Below are 27,468 nucleotides of genomic sequence, written 5' to 3' on the forward strand. Positions count from 1 at the left end.
ATATGTTAACAGCATTAATGAGACTTTGTTCTCGTGTTCTTATAAATTGTGTACTCCTCCACCGGTCTTCATTTGCATCGTGAAGGGACTTAGCATTTTGTAAAGAGAATTTGCTCACGTGTTCCTTTCTTATCAATCAATGTCTACAATTTCTGAAACTGAAAAACGTCTCAAGGTTCTAAACTGTTTTTTCGTTTTTGTTTTTTACTTATTGGTTTTATTCACCGTAGAGATATTTATTTTGTTTTATTGAATGCATTTTGTTCTGCTTTTTCTAAAATGTGATTTCATTATTCATCCTATTAAAATAGGAAAAGCTGAAGGATAAAACCGTTGAGCTTGAAAAGCATGTGAATATGAAACAAAAGCTGGAACTGGAGATTCAACAACTAAATGCATCACTAGGTCGATTGAAGGACTTTGAAAATGACGAACTTCGGATGAAGGTAGATGCTTTGCTGATGAATTTGAGAGACAAAGAAGAGTCACTTGAAGAGTTAGAAGAATTTAACCAAAAACTAATCATTAAGGAGCATAAGAGTAATGATGAGTTGCAATATGCTCGAAAAATATTGATTCATGTAATTATTTGTTTTGTCTTTGAAGTTTACTCATTTGTTGAATCAATTATTATTTCTTTATTTCTTGCCAGTAATTAATGACTAATTGTTTTGGCATCTTATAGATTTTTAAAGAAATATCAAATATTAGTGATGATGAGCATATTGGTGTGAAGAGAATTAGGGACCTCAATACCAAACCATTCATCAATGCTATGAAGAAAAGATACAATGCAGATGAAGCTGAAATTAGAGCTTCAAGACTGTGTTCTTTATGGGTCGAAAATATAAAGGACACAAATTGGAATCCAGTCAAAATTGTTTTCGTTGATGGGGTAGCTAAGGTATAGTTCTAACTCCTGTTACTTTTAATCGAATTTGGTTCATCTGTTGCTTGTTTTATTACATAGGACAGGAAATATTTGATCGATGGACCCTTTATTTTTATTTTTTTTTATTATAGCAAGTTATAATTAACGATACACATGGAAAGTTGAATCGGCTGAAGAAAAGAATCGGTCAAGCAGCATATAATGATATAGTGGCAGCTTTGATAGAGAAAAATGAAAACGATTCTAGTGGTGAATACCCTCTATTTGAATTATGGAACTATGAAAAGAAAAGGAGAGCAACATTGCAGGAAGGAGTAGAGTTTCTGTTTCAAAATCGATCTAATAAACGCAAGAGGGGGAACGGTGACCCAGCTGATAATGACCATTTTAGATTTATTCCACAAAGGCAGCGCTCCAAGAGAAACAGGATTAGAAAGTTATAGTAGAAGAAAGGGAAAGTCACTATTGGATTATGAATCAATACAATTGTGAATTGTTAAAAAGAATCTATGTTGTATCCAAGGAATTCCCTATTGGCTTGCTCCTATATCTACTTTGCTCATTGAATGAAATAGAACTTATGAAAATGAATATTGCATTAATCTAGTCTTCAGCTAAGCATTTTCTAGTTGTCAGAAATTATCATAAATCATGAATACTTCACATATATGAATGGCTTTTTAACTCCAAATGCATGTAAACAAGAAATATATCCTATCAAATTTACTTTTGTACTGGAAATAAAGTAAAGTGGAAGATCAAAGTTCAATACAATTGAGAGAAACATCAAGGAGTCTCTAATTTTCTCTTTTGGCATACACACATTTAGACGCATTTGGGGTATTAGTAATAACTCGCATTTGTTATGTGAAGATTGTATTGATAACATCTAGCTCAACTATATTGATAACTTCCATGAAAGGTTGGAAGGATAACCAATCATATGCTTAAACTATATGGACAAAAGAATCATTATGCAAAACCATACACCCAAGTAGGTCATAAAGAGTAGCCTAAGTAAAACCAGGAGATTCCAAAAGCCACTCCGTCTAAATTAGCTCATTTGTACGATGTTCAAGATTATATGGGTCTGGACAAACAACGCTGACCCATTTTCCAACCTATATATTTGATCAATATCATATAGAGTAGTATACCAGTCTTTCTACCATTGAGAGTGCAACAACTTTTGCCGCAACGTTAGACAAAACATAGATACACACTAAGTTCGGGTCTGATCAATTCAAGCAAGAGAATTAGGTATAAGGGATACAATATTAGCACTATTAATTGTGAATTTCAATTTCACGACCCATCGTGACGTGTGTTTTCTACCAAGCCGTTTTTGTTGACTTCCATTTTGCATATTGACTCCCCGTGATTTCCGTGAAGCCTGTTTTTTTTATCGGTGGATTGCTTCGCTATACATTCGGGGAAACCGGCTTCGTTGTATATAGCACTACTGATTAACTAGAGTCACAGAGAAACTTCTTGCATCGCAATTTGGTAGCATGTATCCATGTTTATAGAGCTGCGAGTCCAACGTTTTATTTTTAGCTTGTAGTGTTTGGCAATATTATTTGCGCTCAAACCGTGTGGAACGTTGGCAAGTCGATACTTTAATTTGTTAGGTCTAAAAGACTTTATTATGGCACGTAATCTCACATCTATTGTTAGATAGATTTCTTAAAATGTTTTAACTTTCTCCTTGCATTAAAAATTCTGGCAAGGTTTGGGTTTAACGGCTAACTTTATCTATTCCAACCACTATGTAATACTTTCCCCGGTTTCAATATAAACAATATTTTTTTCTTCATGAATACAGTAACTTTTATATTCGGTCTATATTTACTAAATATTAGTTATTCAATTAAATTGAAAAAAAAAATCTTTATTTGATTTGAAACTAGAGGAAGCAATATAAATGATTTATGAGGGACCAAAAAAGTTTGTTTTAAAAAAGCAAATGGCTATTTTTTTTTTAAAATGGTACTAACTTATGATAAGAAATCAAAAGTAAAAATAAAATATTGAAAATTATGCATTCTTAATTTTAAAAATTTTTAATTTTATTTTTTTAACTTATGTATTTATTAATTAATTCTATTTTTAACTTCTTAACTTATGCTTTAAGAACACTAGCATGTCCATTTTTTTAAGATGAATGACTATTTTTTGTGAATGTGCAATTAAGCCATTTAGTTGTGTTTTCCTATCATCCTTTGTAAATTAGCAAATGTAAAAATTTCAAAATATAGTAAGTTTTTTTTTTTTTTTGACGGAAAGAAGCTTATAGCTTTTCATTATTAATTAAAGTATGAATACAATGTGGAATATTAAGATGATAATGGAAACTAGCATGATTTAGTGCTTCCCTAGCTAGATTATGGGCAGCACTATTGGCTTGTCTCCTAATGAACTTCACATCAGAGTTCGCTAAATCAGTCATTAAAAGATGTCTACAATCGTGTATTATGGCCATGAAATCTGAGACACCATCCCCCTTATAGATATTCTCTACCACCACTTTTGAGTCTGTTTCAAAATCCATATTTACTAAATTTAGGTCTTTCGCCCATCGCATAGCATGTAGGAGTCCTATAGCTTCTCCCATTTCCACATCAAGTAAAGGTGTGAAACACTCAGTACGGCTTATAACATGATTTCCATTTGCATCTCGAATGCAAGCTCCAAAGCCTACTCTATGGAGAGAAGCAGAAAAGGCAGCATCAACATTGCACTTGAATCTCCCAACACTTGGTTTTGACCACTTACTTATGTCGAAATGCGGGTTTGCTGGTGAGCTACGAATCCTTGTCTCTTGCGCGGCCTTCCAACTATTTAGGAAAGCCACCGCTCGGTCACCAATCTCCTCTGTTGTTTCTACGATATTATTCCACACTTTATTGTTCCTGTGTCTCCATAAGCTCCAAAGGGTAACCGCAAAAATCTGCTGATGAGCGATGTCTAGCTGTTGGAGTAAAGAAAAAATTATATCAGCACAAAAGGCGTTATGAGACCAAATCTGCTGAATTGAAGGCCAAAAACCCAGTCGCTGCCAACACCCAACACTCTTACTACACGCAAAAAACAGATGTTTCCCATCTTCCTCATGATTGTTGCATATGGCACAAGTTGGGGGGCACTGAACTCCTTTTGTGATCAACCGCATACGAGTTGGTAAGCAATTTCGACATACACGCCACAAAAAATTCTTAATCTTCGGTGGGAGTTTAAGGTTCCAAATTATATTCCATTTCCCTGGAACCCTATGCTGGAGCAGAACATCGTTTCTATTGATAATCTCTCGATATGCGCTGCGTACCGAGTACAAGCCATTCTTTTCAAATCTCCAAGTTGCTTTATCTACTTGAACTGATTGTAAAAGGGGAGTTTGTAGAATCTGATTCGATGTTTCAGCATTAAACACATACCGGATAAAATTCTCATTCCACTCCTTTGTGTTTGGCTTGAAAAGATGACCAACAGTAAGAGCATCCCACATGATCTGCACTTCTGTAACAGGCTGAAGACAAAGCGGATCTTTTAACCACGGTTGATTCCACACTGAGATGGTTTCTCCCATTCCAATACTCCACTTTAAACCATGCTTAAGATAATCTCTAACAGACCACAAGCTTCTCCAGACATAACTTGGGTTGTGTCCTATAGAAGCACTAAAATAGTCACTATGCGGAAAATATTTAGCTTTGAGTAATTTAGTGATCAAAGAATCCGGGTTGCTTATCAACTTCCAGGCCTGCTTTCCGATCATGGCCAAATTAAAAGCTCGGAGACTTTTGAAACCCATACCTCCAAAAGTTTTAGGAACAGAGAGGCGTTCCCAAGATAACCAATGCATGCCTCGTGAATTTGCAGAGTTGTGACCCCACCAGAAGGCGTTAAGCATCTTCTCAATTTCACCAATGAAAGTGCTCGGTAGAAGGAAAATGCTCATGACGTATGAGGGTATAGATTGCAGTACAGATTTGATAAGAATCTCCCTCCCTGCTTGCGATAAACACCTGCTGCTCCAAGAGTTAATTCTATTCCAGATCCGATCTTTAACAAATTTGAAGGTTGCTTTTTTGCTCCTTCCTATCATTGATGGAAGACCGAGATACTTTCCTGTTCCCAAAACTTGCTTCACCCCGAGAGTTGTTGCGATACGATTCTGGCACTCTGTGGGAGTGTTCCTACTGCAATACATTTCTGATTTTTGCAAATTGATCGCTTGACCGGAAGCAGCTTCATAAGTAGTTAGAATATTCTTCATTACCGATGCTTCCTGTTCAGAAGCTCTGAAAAAGAGGAAACAATCATCTGCAAAAAGAAGGTGTGAAATAGCTGGAGCACTTGTGCAAATACGAGTACCCGTAATGACACCTCGTCTCTCAGCATCCCTAATGAGAGCAGATAATCCTTCAGCACAGAGAATGAAAAGATAAGGTGATAGCGGGTCACCTTGCCGAATACCACGACCCGGAATGAGAGGTCCAACTTGTACACCATTGACCAAAACTGTGTAATCGACGGTCTCAACACAAAGCATAATCCATCGAATCCACTTCTCTGAAAATCTCATCTGAATCATTATATCACGGAGATACTCCCAATCTAATCTATCATAAGCTTTGCTGATGTCTAACTTGAGAGCAACATCACCTTGGGACCCTTTAGTTTTTGCCTTCATGTAATGAATTAATTCAATAGCCACAAGTGCGTTATCAAGGATTGATCTTCCTGGAACAAAAGCAGACTGAGATGTAGATATGCATTTGTCAAGGACATTTTTGAGTCTGTTAGCAAGGACTTTAGCCACCATCTTGTAGACTACATTACATAAAGCAATGGGTCGCCAATCTTTCATGGTTGTCTGAGCATCACCCTTTGGGATTAAAGCAATGTTTGTAGAGTTCAAATGTGGAGGGAACACACCATTTTCAAGCCATTCACATCCTGCTTTGTGAATTTCGCTGCCACACATGTTCCAAAAATTTTGATAGAAGCCGGGATTAAACCCATCTGGTCCTGGGCATTTGTCCGCTTGCATAGAGAACGCCGCAGTTTTGAATTCTTCCAGTGTAAATGCCGCAGTTAAGAAACAATTATCATCATCAGAGATGGAAGTAGCTACTTTGGAAATTACATCTGCACGAGTGCTTGGGAGTTTAGTGAACAAATGCGAGAAATAATTACGGGCAATATTTTGTAGTTCATCCTCTTTTCGACAAACGGTGCCATTTGAATTTTCGAGGTGTTCAATGCGGTTCACTTTTCTGCGTGAGGTAGCTGCTGCATGGAAGAACTTGGTATTTAAATCCCCTTCTTTATACCAAAATGTTTTTGCCCTTTGCTTCCAAAAAAGATCATCCTGTACAAGTAGCTTGTCCAACTTATTTTTGAGAGAATTAAAATAGCTGACATTTGCCGCTGTCACATGAGTTCGAAGCTTTTCTATTTTCTTTTGAACTTTACTGATGTCACGGCGAAAATTGTTGTTATTACGACTCCAATCAGTCAGGTCTTCAGCGCAATAACTCAATTTTTGCGTGATACCTTCTTCAGGATAGAGCTTCCAACGTTGCTGCACTTGTTGTTTAAAATCAGGTTCAGCAAGCCACGCATTTTCAAACTTAAAGCGATGTGGATTTCTGTTGACAGCAGTAACCGGTTTGCACGTGAGCCACAATGGGTAATGATCAGAAGATGTCGTCGAAAGGCATTCAACACCTGCGTTTGGGAACATGTTACACCAATCAGAATTTACAAGTGCTCTGTCTAACTTCTCTTCAACAGCTCTGGCGGTGCCGAGGCTTTTGAACCAAGTGAAGGCGTAACCAGTCATGTGTAAGTCAAACAGACCCGCGTCCAATACTGCTTGCCTGAAACCACGGATCAGCCAAGGCGCTCTCTCTGACCTACCTTTCTTCTCTTCAGATGACAGAATGTCGTTGAAATCTCCAATAACACACCATGGTAAAGAAGAAGTTCTTGCTAAATTCTTTAAGAAAGCCCAAGATTCTTTTCTTCTTCCATTTTCCGGCATCCCGTAAAAACCAGTCAATCGCCATTTCCCGATCAACAAATCGTCCACTTCAACATCAATGTGATTTTGAGAGAAATTTGTAATAGTACAGTTAGCAGAATTTTTCCAAAGAAAAGCCAAACCTCCTCCCCTACCAATTCTATCAACCGTAAAGCAAGAATCAAAAGACAGAATATACTTCAATTCTTCAATTTTATTTAAAGCTGCCATTGTTTCAGACAGAAAAATTCCTTCCGGTTTGTATGTTCGGACCAGGTACTTAAGAGTGGGAACTGTACTCGGGCTGCCCAGGCCCCGACAGTTCCATACGATAAAACTCATTTTCCTTGGCGGGCCTGGTGACCAGGCTCCGCCATTACATTATCGCTTTCAAACAGACAATTATCTCTCATTACAATTTCCTCACTATCTATTGCTAGAGAGCCTATGTTTGTCTGAACAGTATCAACATCAGAGACTTCCATTTCAGCACCTGAATCATCCACCCGGCTTCGCTTCAGCTGTTTTAAACCATCATCTTTTGTGCTTAATATAGTAAGTTTGTATTATAACTTGTGTATTTTATATTAAATGTATATCTTTTTTAATAAATGATTGTTGTTTTTAAATAAAAAATTGTTATTTTTGTTTTCTTTTAACACGTGCATTGCACGTGTTAGATAAACCCTTTAATCTGTTTGGATTGAGCTTATTAAAAAAAACCTATGCAAATAATTAAAATTTTATGTTGATTCATAAGATGTGTACATTCATAAGTTGTTTTTTCATAAACTACCTTAACAACCTTATAAATAATACATTAATGTTTATTTATTTGCATATATAAGCTCTAAAATAAGTAAGTCCATACAAACATACCTAAGTACTGCTCCCCTTTTTTTTTTTTGACGAGACCTAAGTATAATTTATTCTTGCGTTTCCCCTTAATACACTCGCTTAATCCGAAACTCATACTAGGTCTCTTCAGTTTCTTTCCCGCGGCCATATATATGTTGGGCAGAGCGAAATTAAAAATAATGTTGCAGTCCCCATAATTACATTCATTCATCACATTAATTACAAAAGAAAACTCAATCGTTATGCAAAATAGTATATAGATATGACATTGCATCTAATTCCATTTGCATTGTGAACCAGCCAACGAAACTAGTAGCATTTTGCAAAGAGAATGGAAAAACAAGATGTTGATGGATTCCACAATCAAACTACAGTAAAATTGGAAGAGAACAGTGATGAAATGCAAAGTTCTGATTCAGAAGAACTGCATCACCACCCTCTAGGATGGATTGCCAAAGCTGTAAAATGTTTTAAGGTAGTTTTCAACTGTTATCCATTTTTCGTAGTTTACTAAATGTTTTGTTTGATGAGCATGGAATGATTAGTTGCATAACTATTTTTTGGTTTATACATGTTTGCTAAATTATGATTTCATTATTCTTCCTTTTAAAATAGGAAAAACTGAATGCTAAAACCATTGAGCTTGAGAAGCAAGAGAATATGAAACAAAATACGAAACCGGAGATTCAGCAACTAAGAGTATCATTGTGTATGTGGAAGGACTTAACGGAAAAAGATGAGGGGTTTTCGAAGAAGATAAATGCATTCTTGAATTTAACGGAAAAAAAAGAGTTACTTCAAGACTTAGAAGAACTGAACGAAAAGCTGGAATTGGAGATTCAGCAACTAAAAGTATCCCTTAGTCTCTTGAAGGACTTCAGAGATGAAGAAGATGAGGATCTTTTGAAAGAGGTAGATGCTTTGCGGATGGATTTAAGTGACAAAGAAGAGTTACTTGAAGACTTAAATGATTTGAACCTAACACTAATCATTAAGGAGCGTCGGAGTAATGATGAGTTGTTGGATGCTCGAAAAGAATTGATTTGTGTAAGTGTTTTTGTCCCTTCAAATTTTACTCATTTGATGATCAATGATCATAGTTTACTTTTTTGGCTCATGGGCTGATAAACTTTTGTTCCTTTTATTTTAATATGATTTTACTTGCCTGTTTAAAGTTGAATGAATAACATCTATGGTGTTGTGTGTGTGATCAGAATAGTGAAATCTAGTTACCTGTTGTCTTGTTTTGCTCCTTGTTTTTTTGTTTCATCGGATTATGCAGACAAGACTAAACTGTACTTTTCTACGAATTCACTTCTTGTTTGTCACATTGCTTAAAGTATGCATTATATGTTTTGAACATACATATTTACTGTTTGTTATTTCTTTTCTTGACAATCGTTCAAGAGTTTTTGCATCTCTCAGGTCATTAAAGAAATGTCAACCAGTGACAAACATATTGGTGTAAAGAGAATGGGGGAAATCAATATAGAACCATTCCTTGCTGCTATGAAGAAAAGATTCAATGCGAGAACAGCTAAAAATAGAGCTGCAAAATTATGCTCTTCGTGGGAAGAGAGTATAAAGGACCCAAATTGGCATCCATTTAAAGTTGTTTTGGTGGATAGTGATGCACATGTGGTATGTTTTGGTGGATAGAACTTTTTGCCCTTATGTATGGTTTTCACAAAATTTTATTCTAGGTCATTATCTATATTGATCCTTTCACTTTAAAATCTCAAGTTTGTTAGAGTTGAGGAAAATATCAGTAACAATGTTTGAACCTTGGTTCTCCTACATATAATTCCCTTCCTTCAATGTCCCAATCCGAAACACTGACCAACCAGACTACTGCAAATAAGAGCCAAAATGTTGATATTTTGAACTTTGGATTGAACAACATATAAGTTTTGCATTACTTGCTAATATTGTAGATAACTAAGTTCAGATGTGAAAAACCCATGTTGCTACCATTGATTGAGCATATAGGAATTCCAAAGAGTAGTAGGGGTAAAATAAGGAAATTCTTTTATGGTAAATATTGACGTAAATATTAACTAGGGAAAATAGTGTATTTTTAACTTCTAATCATCCCTAAAATACTTGGGGAAATATGTAGCCGTTTATCATAAATTCTTTACTTGCATTTGGATATCAGTTTTAACACATTTGTTATTGTAGCAGGTTATTAATGAAGAAGATGAAAAGCTGAATGAGCTGAAAGAAAGCATTGGTGAAGCAGTATACGATGCTGTGGTGGTAGCTTTGAAAGAGATGAATGAATATAATCCTAGTGGCGGATATCCAATCTCAGAATTATGGAACTATAGTGAGAAAAGGAGAGCAACATTGCAAGAAGGAATACAATTTCTCGCCAACAACCAATCAAATAAACGCAAGAGGGGACGAACACAGAAAGGGCGACCAGATGCAGAAAGGGGGTTGTTGAAGTGTGATGAAGGGGAGAAACATGATGCATAACCAGGGAAAAACTCTTTGCTTCACAATTTGGTTGCATGCGTCCGTGTTTTTAGAGGCGCGCGAGTCGAAGGTTTTGATCAGCCTAAGTAATTTAGTTTCAATGAACAATTGGCAATGATCTTGCTGAAATTCAAACTGCAATTACAATGACATTTTTGTACTATCTCTTGCATCGTAGAAGATTGATGTTGAATTTATTATTAATGTTATTTTGGCGCCATATTATTATGACATTATTATTTTGCATTCATTTGTGAGCATCTTGATACCATTATTACTTACTCCCTCCGTCCCTTAATGTAGGCACCCATTGCCTTTTTCACATTTTTTAAGAAAAGTTGTCAGTGTAATTAATGTGTCTGTTTTGTGTGTTAATATTACGAAATTGTCCTTTGTTTGTATGTCTATTAAATTTGACTTTTCATATTTCAAGAGAAGATAGTAGTATTAATTAGGGGTATGTTTAGGAAAAAAATAATAAATGCATCTAGTAATTTGAGGGGACAAAAATAAAATCAAATGGGTGCTTAGATATAGGGACGGAGGGAGTATTTTTTATTGCCTCTAATTCCTTCATGCCAAAAATATGATCCTTGCTTTGGAATTTGGAGTACGCTCCTCTCATAGTTTCATGTTTGATTCTTCTATTGTCAATTTTTATCGAATAGACTATTTTGATCTTTCCTTCAATTTTAAATGAGATGTCTCGCAAATGGACAGTGAGATTAAACATTAGTCTCTCATTGGGTTGGGGATAGCACTTGTGTGACAGAGAGCTAGGTGACATTGGCCAATCACAATGTCACAATGCTTGTGAAAGAGAGAGAAACACAAGCATTGTGACATTGTGATTGACCAATGTCACATAACTCTATATCCCCCAAATGCTACCCTTCGGTTGGATACCAATTTTTCTTTTTTTAACATTTCAACAAATTACCTTCTTATATCCAAAATTTTAACTTGGTAATAACCATATCGAATTTTATTTTAAATCTTTAGAATCCCTAGTGAGACTTGAATTTTATTAGTTCATCTTTAAAATCCATTTTTTTCATCTCAATTGGTATAACCTTTAATCAGCCAAGTAGAATTGTTGCTTTGAGTTTGCATATCATTATCAAGAGTGCTATAATGAAATTGGTATAGCACTGATCCTATTTGAGAATCTTGATCTATATTTCTTGTGCTACGGTGTGTTTCTAGTTTAGTGCCTTACTTCTGTTGCCTTTTTTCCGTTCATTGTTTGAAGACAATTTCTATGCATGAGACTTTAGGCAAAGTTCTCAAAAAACGATGTTAATGACATTGTTTACTTAATACCACACACAATATTTTAGCCTTTAATAATTCACATTAGTTTAGTGAATTGAGTAAGTTCAATAAGTAGTTCCTATTGTGTAATTATTTAATGGGTTAAATATGTTTTTGATCATTATAAATATATCAATTCTTCGTTTTAATCTTTCTAAATTTTTTTCCGACTTTTAGTCCCCAAAATTTTTTTATCTTTACTTTTGGTTCCTCCTCTTAAGTAAACTCATATGTAGACAAAACACGCTGAAAAACTCGTGTTGATTTATGAGGTCAGTCAACAATCTTAAAAGCAGTCTAGGATGTTACATGGTCCACCCCCCTCCTTCGTTAGGTTTATCAGACCTCCTCCTTACATACTCTGTATGAATTTGATTTCATACATTATAGTCTTTCTTTTTCCGTTTTGCTTTCTTTTCTATATCCTTTAGCTTGTATAACAAAACAAAAACGAAATTTAAATAGTTAAACTAAATATTTTAACAAGTACAAAAAGCAGATGGAAAGAGTTAAACTTATGAAAAAGCTAACAAATAGCCATGAAGCTAAGAAAATAAATATGGTAAAATGTCTTGGAACTTTTTTTAGAGGATGTAACAGATAAATGGATTTTAGAGACGAACTGATAAAATTCGTACTCAAATTCGTACTTAAATACAACCATTAGAGATAAAATAGTAAACTAACATAAAATAAAATACTATTTAAAATAAGCTACCACTCTAGTAATTTCTTGTTACAATACCGGTCCCCTTCAAACATCATGTTCCTCGAGGATGAAAATTCCAAAATACCATGCTTAAGAGGTAAAGTCTTTAATTTAAGTAGAATTGTTGAATTATGATTACATCCCCAGTCAATCATTTTCAAATATAGAATAGCCACAACAAGATCAACACAAGCAGCCAATTTCCAAGATTCATGCTTTGGAAACCAATCCTTCAACTTGGTTAAAACTTTAGAAGCATGGAAACTACCCTTTAGATCATCTTCCAATGCAAGACAACCACTAGTAACACATCAGATCATTCCTATGAAATTGGAGAACCGACTCTGAAAGTAAATATAGGCTCCTAGAAGAAAAAAGCACAAATGTTTTTAAAGAGGGAAAAAAATGTTGTTTTATTTTATTTTTTGATAGAATAATTATAATTTTTGGTCTTTTTCAAAAAAATTATAATTTTTATTGTTAGAGCTTTGTTATTTCATACACAAGTATGAACCAAAAATGGCAAGAAGTGTAAAAATTAAGAAAAAAAAAGTTATTTTGTGTTTGTAAATAAGATAAAAAATATATATAATTATAGGAATAAACCATTCCTCCTAGGAGAAGAAACCACGATCTAAACACCTGTGAAATATTTTCGCGTTACTTGTATATATACATTTTTATACTCTTGCGTTAATTAACTAACGCAACTATAAAATTAACATGACTTAAAATTTCGTTAATTTTACACATGCGTGACTTAAATAACGCCGCATGAGTTAACTCACGCAGTTGTTATACTCCATGTGAGTTAACTAGTTTACAATATTGAAGATGAGAAACTTATTTGTTCATAAATATAATTTATCCTTTTCCTTTTCTTCTATCCAACTGGATTGTCTTCTTCATTATCATCATCCTCTCTTTTTTGTTATGGTCAAATGTGATAATTAGTTTTATTTCTTATTTTCTGCATTTTCCTTTGGCTGCTATCTGCAGGAGAGTGATGTGAACAACTACCTAATTCATTGTCAAAAACAATATTTATAGAAAATTGAAACAAAACCATCCTTATAAATTTGTAAAATTCTCCATTTTTTTTTTATAAAAAATAAAAATCATCTAGATGAAAGATACAATGTTCCACGTTGGTTCTATCACAAAATCAGACATGAAGAGAGAGAATTTCATAGTTAAACCGTAAAAACTAACAATGCATTCATTTGGGGGAACAAATCACTAAAATCAAACCCAAAATCAAGAAATCAAACCCTAAAATCACTAAAACAATTTTCTAGAAACATGCAAGCAAAATTACAATATAAACAAAAAAAATATGGAAAAAAGAAACCTAATTATAGGTTATAACAGTGTCTAATTACCTATAACCTTTGATGATGATGATGAAGATCGGAGAACGGTGGAGATCGGTGTGTTCGATGGTGAGGTCGACGGCGGTGAGAGATGAGTGTAGCGATGTGATTTAGAGAGAATGCCACTACACCACTACAAAAATTATATCGTGAAAGAGGAAATATATAACAAAATGCAGATGATGTGGCAACAAATAAATCTCAAAGGGTCATTGGATTACGAAATTGCCCTCAAGAAGGGCAAAATTGGAAAACCACCCTGCCATATTTTTTATTGTTAGTTAGTAGATAGTAAGAATGATGCGCGACTTGTTTTCAATAATAGGTCGCAACTGTAACTCACTGCCTGCAAAAATAATGATAATGCAATTGATCCTATAACAAAAATAAAGACATAAAACATGCAGTAACATGCTTTCAACTTGAATCATGCGAATTTTGTTGAGTTACGTCATCATTTTTCTTTGAAACAAAAGAATGAAATAATATGAAAAAACATAAACAAATATTAATCATTTTGCATATTTGTCTTATTAACATATAAAACAAATTATAAGGTGAAGTGATAGAGACAATTTTTATAGTATCAAAATTAAAATATCAGTAAAAAAGAAAATAAATTCTTTAAACCTACAAATTTCACCAAGAATCAAATATGATACATCATGAGAGAAAAAGGTAGGAAGATGAATAAAATAAATTTTGAAATCGAAATTGAAAGTGAAAAAGAAGAGAAATGGAGGGAATAATACCTTCAACTTTGACATATGAATCCTGACAACTATCTGGTACATATGTATGCGAAGTGAATTTAGTTATTTTAGTGTTCTTGTACTCTATTTTCTCAATATTTCCTCTTTAATTGTCTATTCCAATTACTAACATTCTTTACAGAGGTTATTTTTATAAACTTCAAAATAGATATATACACTCCAAAAAAATTTATATATATACAAAAACATGTTAAACTTATGAAAGTATTAAATGAGATCACAAAGGACCTATGTGGAGCTTGAGCATGGTTTGATAAAGTTTGGCATGGTTAAAGTGATGGGGTGGTGAGGGTTGAATTTTTGGTGTAGGAGGAGAAATGGAGAAAGAATTGGGCTTGGCCCATTAAAAAAATCTTGGGTGGATTTTTTTGGGTGAGGTGGCACTCACCTAAGTCTAAAAATTAATAAATTATTAAATTGCCCCTCATGCGGGAAAAAATGTAAAAACAGGAGACATTTCTTTTAATAGATAGTAAGTAGATGGATTTTAGGGATGGGCTTGTGCTCAAGCTCAGAAAATTCAATGATTGAATGAAATCCAGTGATAAAGAGTGAATTGAGAAGTATTAGAGAGATTTTCATAAAAAAGAAGAAAAGTTTTTGATGAAATATTGATTGATTACAAATGAGCCACAAAGGTAAACTTAAGTAAAATAGTAAACTAACATAGGGTGTATTTAGTTTGCACCATCAATTAGATAAGTCCAGCTTAGACTTTTATTTATTTTTTTTCAATTTTAAATTAGATGTCCCACCAAATCTTGTCATGCACAATCCACACCACTAACATAAAATAAAATACTATTTAAAATAAGCTTATAAATAGAACTTAAAAGGTGTGACTTTTTTCCTTATAAATAGAACTTAATTTTTCTTAAAAAAAATTCTTATAAATAAAATCAGAGGGGATATATGTCAAAACCTACGTAGTTATTTTTTGTTTTCTAGAGTAGTTAATTTCTTATAGGAGTGTGTAGATAAATACTTAAAATATAAGATAAATATGATTTGATTATGTAAAGGAGAAATTAAGGACACAATTCGGCCACTCACTCACTGCAAGTCTCTCTGAAACTCAACCTGGTTCGTCGATGTTGATCTCTATCTCTCTCGCTCGCTACCGCACCTGTCTCACTCGCGTTTCTTCGTCTTCTCTCCCAATCTCATTTGTGAGTTTCCTTCAGTTGTTCTGCTGAAGGTGAAAGGGGCGATGATTACAAAGAGAGATGATGTCTTATGTGGGAAATAATACCCAATTCCATCCATCCATCGCAAATTCTATGTTGGGAAATAAAGAGCAATTTTCTAAGTCAGAAGTTGAAGGTGCCGCTATACCCTTTTCACCAAAGGGCTTTTGGCTTTGGCATCTTCAGATTCTGTCTTCTTCTTCTCTCTCTCTCTCTCATTGTCATTTCAAATTGAATTCGGGTTGTTTCTTACAGTGATAGATTTATCAAAATTTACACTTCACATGAGCCCTTCACACTATGATTTTCCATTGTTATGATGATTTTAGCTTATTATTTTAAAAATATCTGTTTTGTTAAGGGTTCTTGTTTTTTTGTTTCAATTTTCCCCAATCTAATTAAACTGAACTGTTTGACACTAGCGTCTGTGGTTTTTTCATACATGATTAATTGACAAATTGGATTATTCAAGCATGAAAACCATAGTGTTATCTGTTGAATCGAGTTTAATTAGGTTGTTGAAGATCGAATCAAACCAATCAACCACTAATGTCATTTGTTGTAAATTTGGTGGGAAAAGCTTGATTATAGTTTTGTTTGTTTCAATTTTCCCGAACATAATCAAACCCGTTTGACAGGACGGTTTGTGATTTCCATGTTCGATTAATTGACATATTGGATTAATCAAGCATGAAAATCACATTCATATTCTTAAAAGTGGATTGGTTAGGTTCTTGAAGAACGAATCAAACTAATCAACCCACTAAAATGGTTTTATGGTTATTTTTGTAATTAAGTAGCGGCAGCTGTACAAATGGAATCCACAAATGCTGAGTTTTGTTGCAATTAAGTAGCGGCAGCTAGACAAAAGGAATCCACAAATGCTGAGTTTTTTTTGTCTCATCATTCTATTAATTTCATTTCACATTCTTTTTTATTTGTTTGTATCTGCTATTTAAATTTAGTTGTTGTGTACGTCTTATTTTGATAGAAAATTTGGGGTTTTTTAATAATAAAACATAAAGTAATATGAATATGGATAAGGTGTAAGGAATCAATTTATTGCATTTTCACTTTTTTTTGTTCTCTTTTAATAATTTGATAAAAGTTATGAGCTTTCACTCTTGTGTATTAATCAATACTAAGGTATGAGGGGATGGTATAAAATTGCATGTTTTTTTAGGCATAGAATTGCATGTTAAGTATTGATCCTAAGAATTTGATGAGACTTGATGACATTGATGAACCGTTACAGTGTGAACTTGCACTAATATGTGAACGGTGAAAGTGTCAGCATCAGTTGTGCCCTTCAATTCTTTTTTTTGAAGTTCTATAAGCAAGTTATCACATATATATTTGCTATTAAATGCGTAGCAAGTTCAATAATTTCAATGTAGTACTTTATATGAAATGTGAAGACAGTAAATAAATCTTAAAAGTAAAGTGTACAAACCAGATTCTATACAAAAAAAAGTATACAAACCAAATACTGTAAATATCATTTTTCTGTATTATAATTTGTAGTTTAATCCTCAATTAGTTGCTCTTAAAGATGAGTCTCTAGAAAGATTAAGGAGTCATTGAAGTGTGATACCTTTATATGTCTCAATTTTGTTTTTTGAGCCAATTGTTTTCAGATAATGTTTTTGCTCGTCACTCCTATGTAGCAACTATGGTTACAATACAAGAATAGTTTGTTGTGCCGAATTTAACCTGAATCATGTCTCTTTTATTCAAGAATGGTTTGTTCATTGCTTTCAGCTGTTTTGCTGAAGGTGAAAAGAAAGGGGCGATGATTATAATGAGAGAGGCCTAACTTCTATCAGATTTAGGATTTGCTCCATTTATCAATATCAACAAAAAAAGAGAAGAAAATGAAAACAAAGAAGGTCTGAACTTGAAGGTTGTGATTGGGCAGCAGCCAAACAACTTTAGAGATGGAATTCTCATATACTTGGTATTTTTGCCCCCACCATTCTACTGATTCCATCTTACATTTTCTTATTTTTAGCTATTAATTAAATTTAACTGTTCATTTTCTTATATAAAGTGTGGGTCAGTTTGATTGTTCATTGCCTTCAGCTGTTCTGCTGAAGGTGAAAGGGGCGATGATTACAAAGAGAGAAACCATATGTGGGAAATAATACCCAATTCCATCCATCATAAATGCTGGGTGCCTAAAGAGCAAATTTCAAAATCAAAAACAATAAACAAAACAAATTATAGGTCAGAAGATGAAGGTGCCGCTATACCGTTTTCCCCAAAGCGGTTATGGCTTTGGCACCTTCAGATTCTGTCTTCTTCTTCTTTCTCCTCTTCCTCTCTCTCTTACTGTCCCTTCATATTGAATTGAGTTTTTTTTCTCCCACAGTGATAGATCTATCAAAATTTACACTTCATATGAGCCCCTCAACCTTCTCATTTTTTATTATTATGATCATTTTAGCTTCTTTGTTTTAAAAAATTTGTTTTGTTCAAGGTTGTAGTTTTTTGTTTTTTTGCACTGATTTTGTTTTGAATGGGAAACATTTTGTTGTTTTCTTGATGATGGTTTTGTTTTGAATAATACAAAATTGGCGTGTTTCTATTCCCCCAATCTAACCAAACTGGATTGACGCCCCGAGTCTGTGGTCTCTATGCCCGATTAATTGATTCAGTTAATTGGACATGGAAACCACCGACTTGGCTTAGAATCTTATTTGGTTAGATTGTTGGCGATTGAATCAAACCGGCCAGTCACTGTACATGTTTTTTACTAATAAGGGTGGTTTCTGTTGTAATTGGGCAGGTAGAGATGGAATCCAGGGATGCTGAGTTTTTTTGTCTCACCATTCTACTAATTCCATCTCACAGTATCTTATTTGTTTGTATTTAAATTTACTTGTTTTATGTTTTTTTTTTTATCTTGACAGAAAATTTGGGGTTTTATAATAAGGAAGAAGAGATAAAGTAGCATGCATATGGATATGGTGTTTGGAATCAATTTGCTGCATTTGCACTCTTGTTCTCTTTTAGTAATTTGATACAAGTTAAGAGCTGTTATGCTTGTATATTAATCAATACTGAGGTATGTGGGGATGGTATAAAATTGCATGTTTTTAAGGCGTAGAATTGCATGTTAAGTATTGATCCTGAGAATTTGGTGAGACTGATATTGATGAGCCATTACAGTGTTATCTTGGAGTAATTGTTAGCCGGAGCATGCAGCGGTGAAAGTGTCCGCTTCAGAAATGTTTATACCTAACTTCTTCGAAGTTGAATGCAACCACAATCTTAGAGTAATAATTAGCCATACCTAATGTTTATACCTATATTTACCTTTTTGTTTACATTTTTTGAATCACTTCAAATTCGGAAGTGAACATTGAATTGAGACATTTGTGGAGTCTTAATTAAGACTGTTCAGTTACTCCCTTCTATTCAATATTTTTGAAGTTATATAAGGAAGTTATCACAGATACACTTGATATTAAAGGTCTAGCAAGTTCAACGATTTCAATGTAGTACTAGATATGAAGTATGAATACAGACTAAATAAGTCTTGGAGTAAAGTGACCAAATATATCTCATTTTTCAGTATTATAATTTATTAGAGTTTAATCCTCAAATAGTTGGGCTTAGAGACGAGTCTCTAGAATGGATGAAGTAAAAATAGGTTTTGGCTGATGTGGGATACAAATCCGAATTATTCCTTGATAGCAAGAGAAGGAGTCTATGGAGTAGGATCATAGTAGTCAATCCCAGATAGTGGTGCGTAGTGGTATGGCAAATAGCGGTCACCAATATTTGATTATTTTTTTGTACAAATTACATGAATAATACTATAAAGTATTAAAACACTTATATTTAATATAAAATTAAATATAACACTCAGATCTCATGAAACATTCATAAATCAAAACACCAAAAAAACAAGACAGAGGAACAAATAAAAAAAATCATAAAACAAAAGAAAACAGAGGAAGAAAAAAGAACAGAGAAAGAGAGAAGAGATCCCCAGGTCATGTTTTCCAGTTGGAAGATAGAAGAGTGTGTTTTGCGTCTAAAGTGGTATTACTGAACCAGAGCCCTCAAAAAGGTTTTAAAAATATGGTCAATTTGGAAATTTCCTACTAAAATCAAATAGCGGGTGAAGCGGCCACTATCTGCTATGCTCCGTTCTGCTGCTATAGCAGCTGAAGTGGCCGCCATTTGATTCCCTACGACGATTACCGTAGCGGTTTGTCGCCGCTACGCGCGGCCGCTATTGACTACTCTGCCTTTATTTGTCTCCGATTTGTTTGTGGAACCAATTGTGTTTCCAGATACTGTTTTTGCTCGTCTCCCGGATGCATCAACTATGGTTACAGTATAGAATAGTTTGTTGTGCAGAATTTAGCTTGAATCGTGTCTCTTTTATTCAATCATAACCAATGTATTCTTTTTAACATGTATTTATAGTTTATACTGTCATCCGCAAACAAGAAATTTTGTATATTGTGAGCAAGTCTTACATGGATACATGATTCATTATTCATTGCTTTCAGCTGTTTTGCTGAAAGTAGAAAAATGGGGCAATGATTACAATGAGAGAGAGGTCTTTAGTGGGAAATACCCAATTTATTCAGAAAATCATAACCCAACTTCTATCAGAGTTAGGATCCTCTCCATTTATCAATATCAACAAAAAAATGAAATGAAAATGAAAAGTAGTGACCACTGAAAAAGCACGTTAAGGATTCAGTGCGGACAGAAAAAGCTTGATTATAGCTACTTCTTGTTTTCTGACGAACATGTTTTTCAGAATATGGTGGATTTGTTGTAATTGGGCAGCGGCCAGACAACCGTAGAGATGGAATCCACAGATGTTGAGTTTTTTCTTGTCTCACACTTCTACTAATTCCATCTCACATTTTTTTCTTATTTGTTATCTGCTGGTTAGATTTAATTGTTCACTTGGATTTGATATTATTAATATTGACATAACTATTGGGGTTTAATAAAAAGGAAGAAGACATAAAGTATCATGGAATCAATTTGCTGCTTTTGCATTTGCACTCTTTTTTTTTTTCTTCCCCCTTCTTTTAATTTGATAAAAATTAATAGCGTTCACATTTTTATATTAATCAAAATACTGAAGAAAGTTATGCGAAGATGGTATAGAAAGGCGTTCTAAGTTAAGTTGTTTCGCACATGTGCAATCATAGTGTTAACTTAAGAAATGTTTATGCCATCTCTTACATTGAGCTTTTATTTACGTTTGGTCATTCAGTTCAAATTGTGAAGCGAACATTGAATTGAAATGCTTGTAGATGCCTAATTAAGATTGTGCGATCACCCCCTTCAATTCAATGTTTTTTGAGTAATAAAAGTAAGTTATCACGAGTATACTTACTATTGATGGTGTAGCAACTTCAGTAGTTTCAATGCAGCAGATATATGAATAATAATTTAAAAAAATTCTTTAGAGGAAAGACCAAATAAATCTCAATTTTTAGTATTGGTGAGGAGGTGAGCTGGAAGCATATTGCAGAGGTTGCTTTGTTTGCAATAATTAACTGCTTGGTTAGAAAACAGTAGATGAAGATGCTGTCATTTTTATACAAATGATGTTATAGGAATCTGATATATAATATAGAGGTAGAGTGCTGTAATATATCCTGAGTAAACTGATTGATCAGGAGTTTGATTGTACTATTTGTCTACTTATGGCATATTATACAAGTAGCGATTAATAAAATTTTGTTTGTTCAATTTCTGTTTGACTCTGATTGGGTTTTCTAGCCAATGGTGCTTTGGAATAAAAAAATTCAGGTTGGTAGTCACCCTTGTGCAGCAACTATGGTTTTATGAATAGTTGCTTCAATGGATTTTTTTGTGTGGAACAGTGCTAGTACCCGTGTTGATTTTTTTTTTTATTGGAGAGAAATTAGGATGTGGTTTTGCAATGTTTTGTTAAAAAATTAAAATGATAAAAGGAGGATGAAGCTGAAGGGAGAGCTGCAAACTTGTGTTCATTGTGGGAGTTCTATATAAGCGTGGGTTATATTCACTGTTCTTTGTCTTCAGCTATTTTGCTGAATGTAGAAAGAAAAGGGCTATGATTACAATGAGAGAGGCTTTAGTGGGAAATACCAATTCAATCAGAAAATCAGAATCTCGCCTGAAATTGGCTCTAACTTCTTTCAAAATCCAAAAAAAAAAAAAAAAAAACTAAGAAATTCTGAAGTTGAAGGTGCCGCCTCAGTACCCTTTTCATCAAAAGGGGGTTTGCGTTTGGTATCTCAGTTTCTGTCTTCGTCTTCTTTCTCCTCTTCCTCTTTCTCTTTCCGTCCCTTCAAATTGGATTGGGTTTTTTCCTACAGTGGCAGAGCTTTCATAATTTATCCTTGATATGAGCCCCTCAACCTTCTGATTTTCTTCTGAGTATTAGTTTATTTAGTTATTTTTCGTATAAAAAAAATGTTCTTTTATTGTTAGATTTTATTTTCATTGATTTTATTGTGGATGGAGAAACAGTTTTGTTGTTTTTTTTAAGTTTCAGTGCCTGCAGAAAAAGCATGAATATAGCTACTACATGTTTTTTAGAAACAATATGGTGGGATTTGTTGTAATAGGGCAGCAGCCCGACAACCGTGGAGATGGAATCCACAGATGCTGGGTTTTTTCCTACAGTGACAGATCTTTCTAAATTTACACTTGATATGAGCCCCTCAACCTTCTTATTTTCAATTTTTGTGACTATTAACTTTTTGTTTTAAAAATTTGTTTTGTTCAGAAATAATTTTATTTTGCATGAGAAACATTTTTGTTGTTTTCTCGTTGAAGATTTAGTGCGGACATGAAAAGCTTGATTATAACTCATGCTTGTTCCAATTTCCCCTAGCCTAACCAAACTGGGGTTAACACTAGTGTCTTTGGTTTCTATGCCTGATTAATTGACGTATTCAATTAATCGAGCGTGAAAACTACAAATGTTATGTGTTGAACCGGGTTTAGTTAGGTTGTTGAAGATCGAATCAAACCAATCAACCATTAACATGTTTTTGTGGGTTTTGTTGTAATTGGGTAGCGGCGGCTATATAACCATAGAGATGGAATCCACATATGTTGATTTTTTTGTCTCGCCATTCTACTAATTCCATCTCACATATTCTTATTTGTTAGTATCTGCTTATTTAAATTTAATTGTGTTTATGTATTGTTTATTTTGACAGATAATTAAGGGTTTTGTTATAATAAGGAAGAAGACATAAAGTAGTATGCAATATGCATATGGATACTGTGTTTGGAATCAAGTTGCTGTATTTGCACTTTTTTTTCTCTTTTAATAATTTGATAAAGGTTATGAACTTTCACACACTTGTATGTTAATCAATACTGAGGTATGTGTGGATGGTATGGAATTGCATGTTTTTTAGGAATAGAATTGCATGTTATGTATTGATCCTAATAATTTGGTGAGACTTGATGGCATTGATAAGCCGTTACAGTGTGAACTCGGAGTAATAATTAGCCGGAGCATACGTGCAACTCTGAAAGTGCCAAGCTTCAAAAATGTTTTTACCTAATTTCTTGAGATTTGAATGCATCCACCATCTCCTACATTTACCTCTTTGTTTACATTTGTTGAATCAGTTCAAATTGGGAAGTAAACATTGAATTGAAACATTTGTTGATGCTCAATTAAACCTCTTCAGTTGCCCCCTTCAATTCAATATTTTTGAAGTTATATAAGTAAGTTATCACATATATGTGTTCACCGATTTTTCAATGTAGTACTAGATATGAAATGTGAATACAGACTAAATAAATCTTAGAGTAAAGTGTACAAACCAAATGAATCTCGTTTCTCAGTATTATAACTTATAGTTTAGGCCTCAATTAGTTTTGCTTAGAGTTGAATCTCTAGAATGGACCAAGTCAAAATAGGTTTTGGCTGATGTGAGAACCGAAGTTGGATATCTTTATTTGTCTTCGATTTGTTTTCAGATTCTTTTTTTGCTTGTCACCTGTATGCAGCAACTATGGTTACAGTACAAGAATTGTTTGTTGTGCAGAATTTAACCAATGTATTCTTTTTATAATCTGCAAGCAAGAAGTAGTTTATATTGATAGCAAGTTTTACATGGGCACATGATTTATTGTTCATTATAAGTGTGGGTTAGATTCATTGTTCATTGCTTTCAGCTGTTTTGCTTGCTGAAGGTAGAAAAATGGGGCGATGATTACAATGAGAGAGGTCTGTAGTGGGAAACACCCAATTTAATCGGAAAATCATAATCCAACTTCTATCAGAGTTAGGATTCTCTCCATTTATCAGTATCAACAAAAACATGAAAAGAAAAAGAAAAAGAAAATAATGAAGGTTAGAACTTGAAGGTGCCGCCATACCCATACCCTTTTCACCAAAGGGGTTTGGCTTTGGCATCTCATATTCTATCTTCCTCTTCTTTCTCCTCTTCCTCTTTCTCTTACAGTCCCATCAAATTGAATTGGGTTTTTTACCGCAGTGACAGATTTCATAATTTACACTTGATATGAGCCCCTCAACCTTCTGACTTTCCATTATTATGATTAATAACTTATTTGTTTTTAAATTTTTTTTGTTCATAGTTGTAGCGTTTTTTTTTGCACTGATTTTATTTTGGATGGGGAAACACTTGCATGTTGTTTTCTCGTTGAAGATTCAGCGCTGACAGAAAAAGCTTGATTGTAGTAGCTACTGCTTGTTTTCTGGTGAACATGTTTTTCCGAAACAATATGGTGGATTTGTTGTAATTGGGCATTGGCCAGACAACCGTAGAGATGGAATCCACAGATGTTGAGTTTTTTTTTGTCTCACCATTCTACTAATTCCATCTCACAATTTTTCTTATTTGGTATCTCCTAATTAAATTTAATTGTTCATTTTGATGTAATTACTATTATTTTGACATAAACCTTTGCGGTTTTATAATGAGTTAATTAGGAAGAAGACATGAAGTAGAATGATATGGGTACTACTGTGGTTGGGATCTAAATGATGCATTTGCAAGCTTTTTCTTTCTTTCTTTTAATTTATTTGATTTGATATAAATTAAGAGCTTTTTCTCTTATGTGTTAATCAATACAAGAGGAAGGTATGCGCGGATGGGATAGAATGTTAGTATTTGATAATGAGAATTTGGCGAGACTTGATGACACTGTATACTGTGTTTGTGGCTTGTTATATTTATTTAATAATATAAGTTGTTTACCGAGGTACATGAAGTAGTAACCTGCCAGAGCATATATTGCAATGGTGATAGTCTCTGCTTAAGAAATGTTTATGCGGAATAATGTCTTGAAAGTTGAATGCATCAACCATCCTACATTGACCTTTTTGTTTACATTTCTTGATCTTTCCCTAATAGAAATGTGTGATGCTGTATAAGTGTGAGTTGTATTCTTCTACCAAGGCTTTTAGGGTTTCACCAGTTTTGCTGAGCCTAAAGATTAGGACAGTGAATAGAATGAGAAAGTTGTTTACCTGTTATTGAAAGTGTAGCAACTTCAATGGTTTCAATGCAGCTGATATGAATACTTAATATTAATCAATGTTCTTGAGAATGGAAAGGCAATGGTATAGAAATGCATGATAAGCAATGTTCCTAAGAATTTGGTGAGACATTGATGAGTCTTTACAGCTGTTTTGCTAGTCACCCTTGTACAGAAACTATGGTTACATGAATAGTTGGTTGTTTGATTGAGAATTGGAGTGTTTCATGTAAATGTGTCGCTGGCTTGCTTTTATTGTGTGGAACTTACTGTTGCTGTAATTAATCTTCATCGTACGAACAATGCTAGTGCCAGCGTTATTTTTTATATTTTTTTGTAGGGAAATTCGGAAATGGTTTTGCAATCTTTTGTTAAAAAAGTAAAATGATAAAAGGAGGATGAAGGTGGAGTGAGAGCTGCAAACTTGTGTTGATTGTGGGAATACTACATAAAAGACCCAGCATGACATCAATTCCAATTTGTCACAATTGATGGCAAAAAGAGGGTATGTTTTTGTTTAATTTAACATATTGTTCTCTTGATTCATTTCATGTCATTTTAAATCAATTTTGTTTAAACTCTTACTTATCTTCATTACCGCTTTAAAAAGACTTGATGGGCCCTTTATTCTTAGTATTAGAACTATTTGGCATTTTGAACATGTTATTTAAGGGCATTTGATCCTTTCACTCTAGGATCTAGATTGAATTGGGGTAGAGGAAAACCAGTGATGATTATAAATGCTATATAGAATTGTTAGGAACAAGAATGACTACAAATTGATGAACAGGGGCCAACCTGTTAATATTTTGTATTTTATGTTTGATAAGGTAAAATAAATAAATTTTCAGGAAAAAATGAAACCCTAAAAAAAATGGTTGATGCATATGACTTGTATCCTTTGTTCGCCGCTTTTAGTGTTTCAGCAATTTGCCGAGCCGAAAGTGGGAATACCCGAGTGGGCAATGATTAGAACGAGAGAAGCCCCGAGTGGGAATACCCAATTCCATTGATAAATTCGTAGATAGAAACACACTTATTCTCTTCACCCTCTCAAAAATCAAACAAAACAAAATCAAAGAAGCTTTGAGCTTAATGGTGCCGCCGAGCCTTTTTCACCAAAGGGGTTTGGCTTTGATATGAGCCCCTTAACCTTCTGATTTTATATTGTTATGATTATTAACTTTTTTGTTTTAAAAATTTGTTTTGTCAAGAGTTGTAGTTTTGTTTTTGGCCTGATTTTGTTTTGGACGAGGAACACTCTTGTGTTGTTTTAAAGATTCAGTGCGCACAGCAAAAGCTTGATTATAGCTACTACTGCTTGTTTTCTGATTTTCAGAAAAATGGTGGGTTTGTTGTAATTGGGCAGCGGCCAGACAACCGTAGAGATGGAATCCACAGATCTTGAGTTTTTTCTCTCTTACTTCTACTAATTCCATCTCACCTTTACTTATGATTAACTGTTAATTTTAATTTATTGGTTTATTTTGATGTAACTTTTACTGTTGACATAAATTTTGGGGTTTTATGACGAGGAAGAAGACATAAAGCAGTATGCATTGACCTTTTTTTCTACATTTGTTGTTTAAGTTTAAGCTTCAATTAGTTGCTCTTTAAACTCATTCATCCGTAGATAGCAAGGAAGGAGTAATTGAAGTGGATACCTTCATTTGTCTCTGATTGACTTTTTTGGAGACAATCATGTTTCAGATGAAATTTTTTAGGTTGCTTGTCACCCTGATGCCGCAACTATGGTTACAGTATAGGAATAGTTTGTTGTGTAGAGCTAAACTTGAATCATGTCTCTTTCATTCAAATCATCATAACCAATGTATTCTTTAAAACATATATATTTGTAATGTCATCCCCAAACACCAAATTGTGTTTATTGAATTCATATATATGTACAAATATGCTCTTCCTGCTTCACACAAAACCAAAGCTTGTGCAACCAATGTTTCACTCTGAACTCAATTTATATTCTTGGTTAATATATATAGTGAGTTATATAGGGGCTTGAAGTATTAGGTTGTCGTTTGTCACATGTTTTAATTAGGCAAGTAACTAAAATGCTGCATAATTTGACTCATGAATGGATGGATTTTCCTGTCTTAATGCAATAACTGGATCATTGGCTTTCTGATCGTGGGGTTGACGGCAGCATATTGTATTTGTTCTTGGCTGATGACATGGACTCTTCATCACTTGAATTTAAAACTACAATGGATCTTTTGGTCATATTAAGTTGCTAAATTTTCATTTCAGGTATTATACTCAAGATATATGGAAAGCCAATTCCGCTTAATAATGGAGAATCTTGCATTAAGGGATGAAGAAGCCAAATTAGAAATTTTC

The 27,468-nt window shown here is 33.9% G+C and overlaps 2 protein-coding genes, 1 long non-coding RNA gene and 3 pseudogenes across 3 annotated transcripts; all 6 read left to right on the plus strand.

Annotated features, from left to right (window-relative positions):
• Positions 1-139: 139 nt before the first annotated feature.
• Positions 140-1,335, plus strand: LOC25489302 (protein INVOLVED IN DE NOVO 2). Its single transcript, XM_013605217.1, has 4 exons — positions 140-175; positions 312-581; positions 686-904; positions 1,024-1,335. Exons 1-4 carry the CDS (start codon positions 140-142, stop codon positions 1,333-1,335), a joined length of 837 nt encoding a protein of 278 aa, XP_013460671.1.
• A 6,774-nt stretch (positions 1,336-8,109) lies between these two features.
• Positions 8,110-10,259, plus strand: LOC25489303 (factor of DNA methylation 2). The gene is made up of 4 exons (XM_013605218.1): positions 8,110-8,253; positions 8,394-8,825; positions 9,204-9,419; positions 9,963-10,259. Exons 1-4 carry the CDS (start codon positions 8,110-8,112, stop codon positions 10,257-10,259), a joined length of 1,089 nt encoding a protein of 362 aa, XP_013460672.1.
• A 5,127-nt stretch (positions 10,260-15,386) lies between these two features.
• On the plus strand, positions 15,387-27,079 carry LOC112419866 (uncharacterized). Its single transcript, XR_003009936.2, has 3 exons — positions 15,387-17,572; positions 18,528-25,618; positions 26,453-27,079. It is a non-coding gene; the product is annotated as an uncharacterized lncRNA (long non-coding RNA).
• LOC112420584 (uncharacterized) lies at positions 20,378-20,509 on the plus strand (annotated as a pseudogene).
• Positions 24,340-24,465, plus strand: LOC112420586 (uncharacterized; annotated as a pseudogene).
• Positions 26,439-26,561, plus strand: LOC112420585 (uncharacterized; annotated as a pseudogene).
• Positions 27,080-27,468: the final 389 nt, after the last annotated feature.

The sequence above is a fragment of the Medicago truncatula genome, chromosome 3 (genome assembly GCF_003473485.1).
Source record: "Medicago truncatula cultivar Jemalong A17 chromosome 3, MtrunA17r5.0-ANR, whole genome shotgun sequence".
In the NCBI taxonomy this organism is placed as follows: Eukaryota; Viridiplantae; Streptophyta; class Magnoliopsida; order Fabales; family Fabaceae; genus Medicago; species Medicago truncatula.

What these genes read in the sequence shown, in the direction of transcription:
- LOC25489302 (XM_013605217.1), top strand. Translation starts at nt 140, where the DNA reads ATGTCTACAATTTCTGAAACTGAAAAACGTCTCAAG. An exon ending in AAACTGAAAAACGTCTCAAG is followed by an intron (nt 176 to 311) that starts GTTCTAAACTGT and finishes CTATTAAAATAG; the next exon opens with GAAAAGCTGAAGGATAAAAC. An exon ending in CTCGAAAAATATTGATTCAT is followed by an intron (nt 582 to 685) that starts GTAATTATTTGT and finishes GGCATCTTATAG; the next exon opens with ATTTTTAAAGAAATATCAAA.
- LOC25489303 (XM_013605218.1), top strand. Translation starts at nt 8,110, where the DNA reads ATGGAAAAACAAGATGTTGATGGATTCCACAATCAAACTACAGTAAAA. An exon ending in CTCGAAAAGAATTGATTTGT is followed by an intron (nt 8,826 to 9,203) that starts GTAAGTGTTTTT and finishes TGCATCTCTCAG; the next exon opens with GTCATTAAAGAAATGTCAAC. An exon ending in TGGATAGTGATGCACATGTG is followed by an intron (nt 9,420 to 9,962) that starts GTATGTTTTGGT and finishes TTATTGTAGCAG; the next exon opens with GTTATTAATGAAGAAGATGA.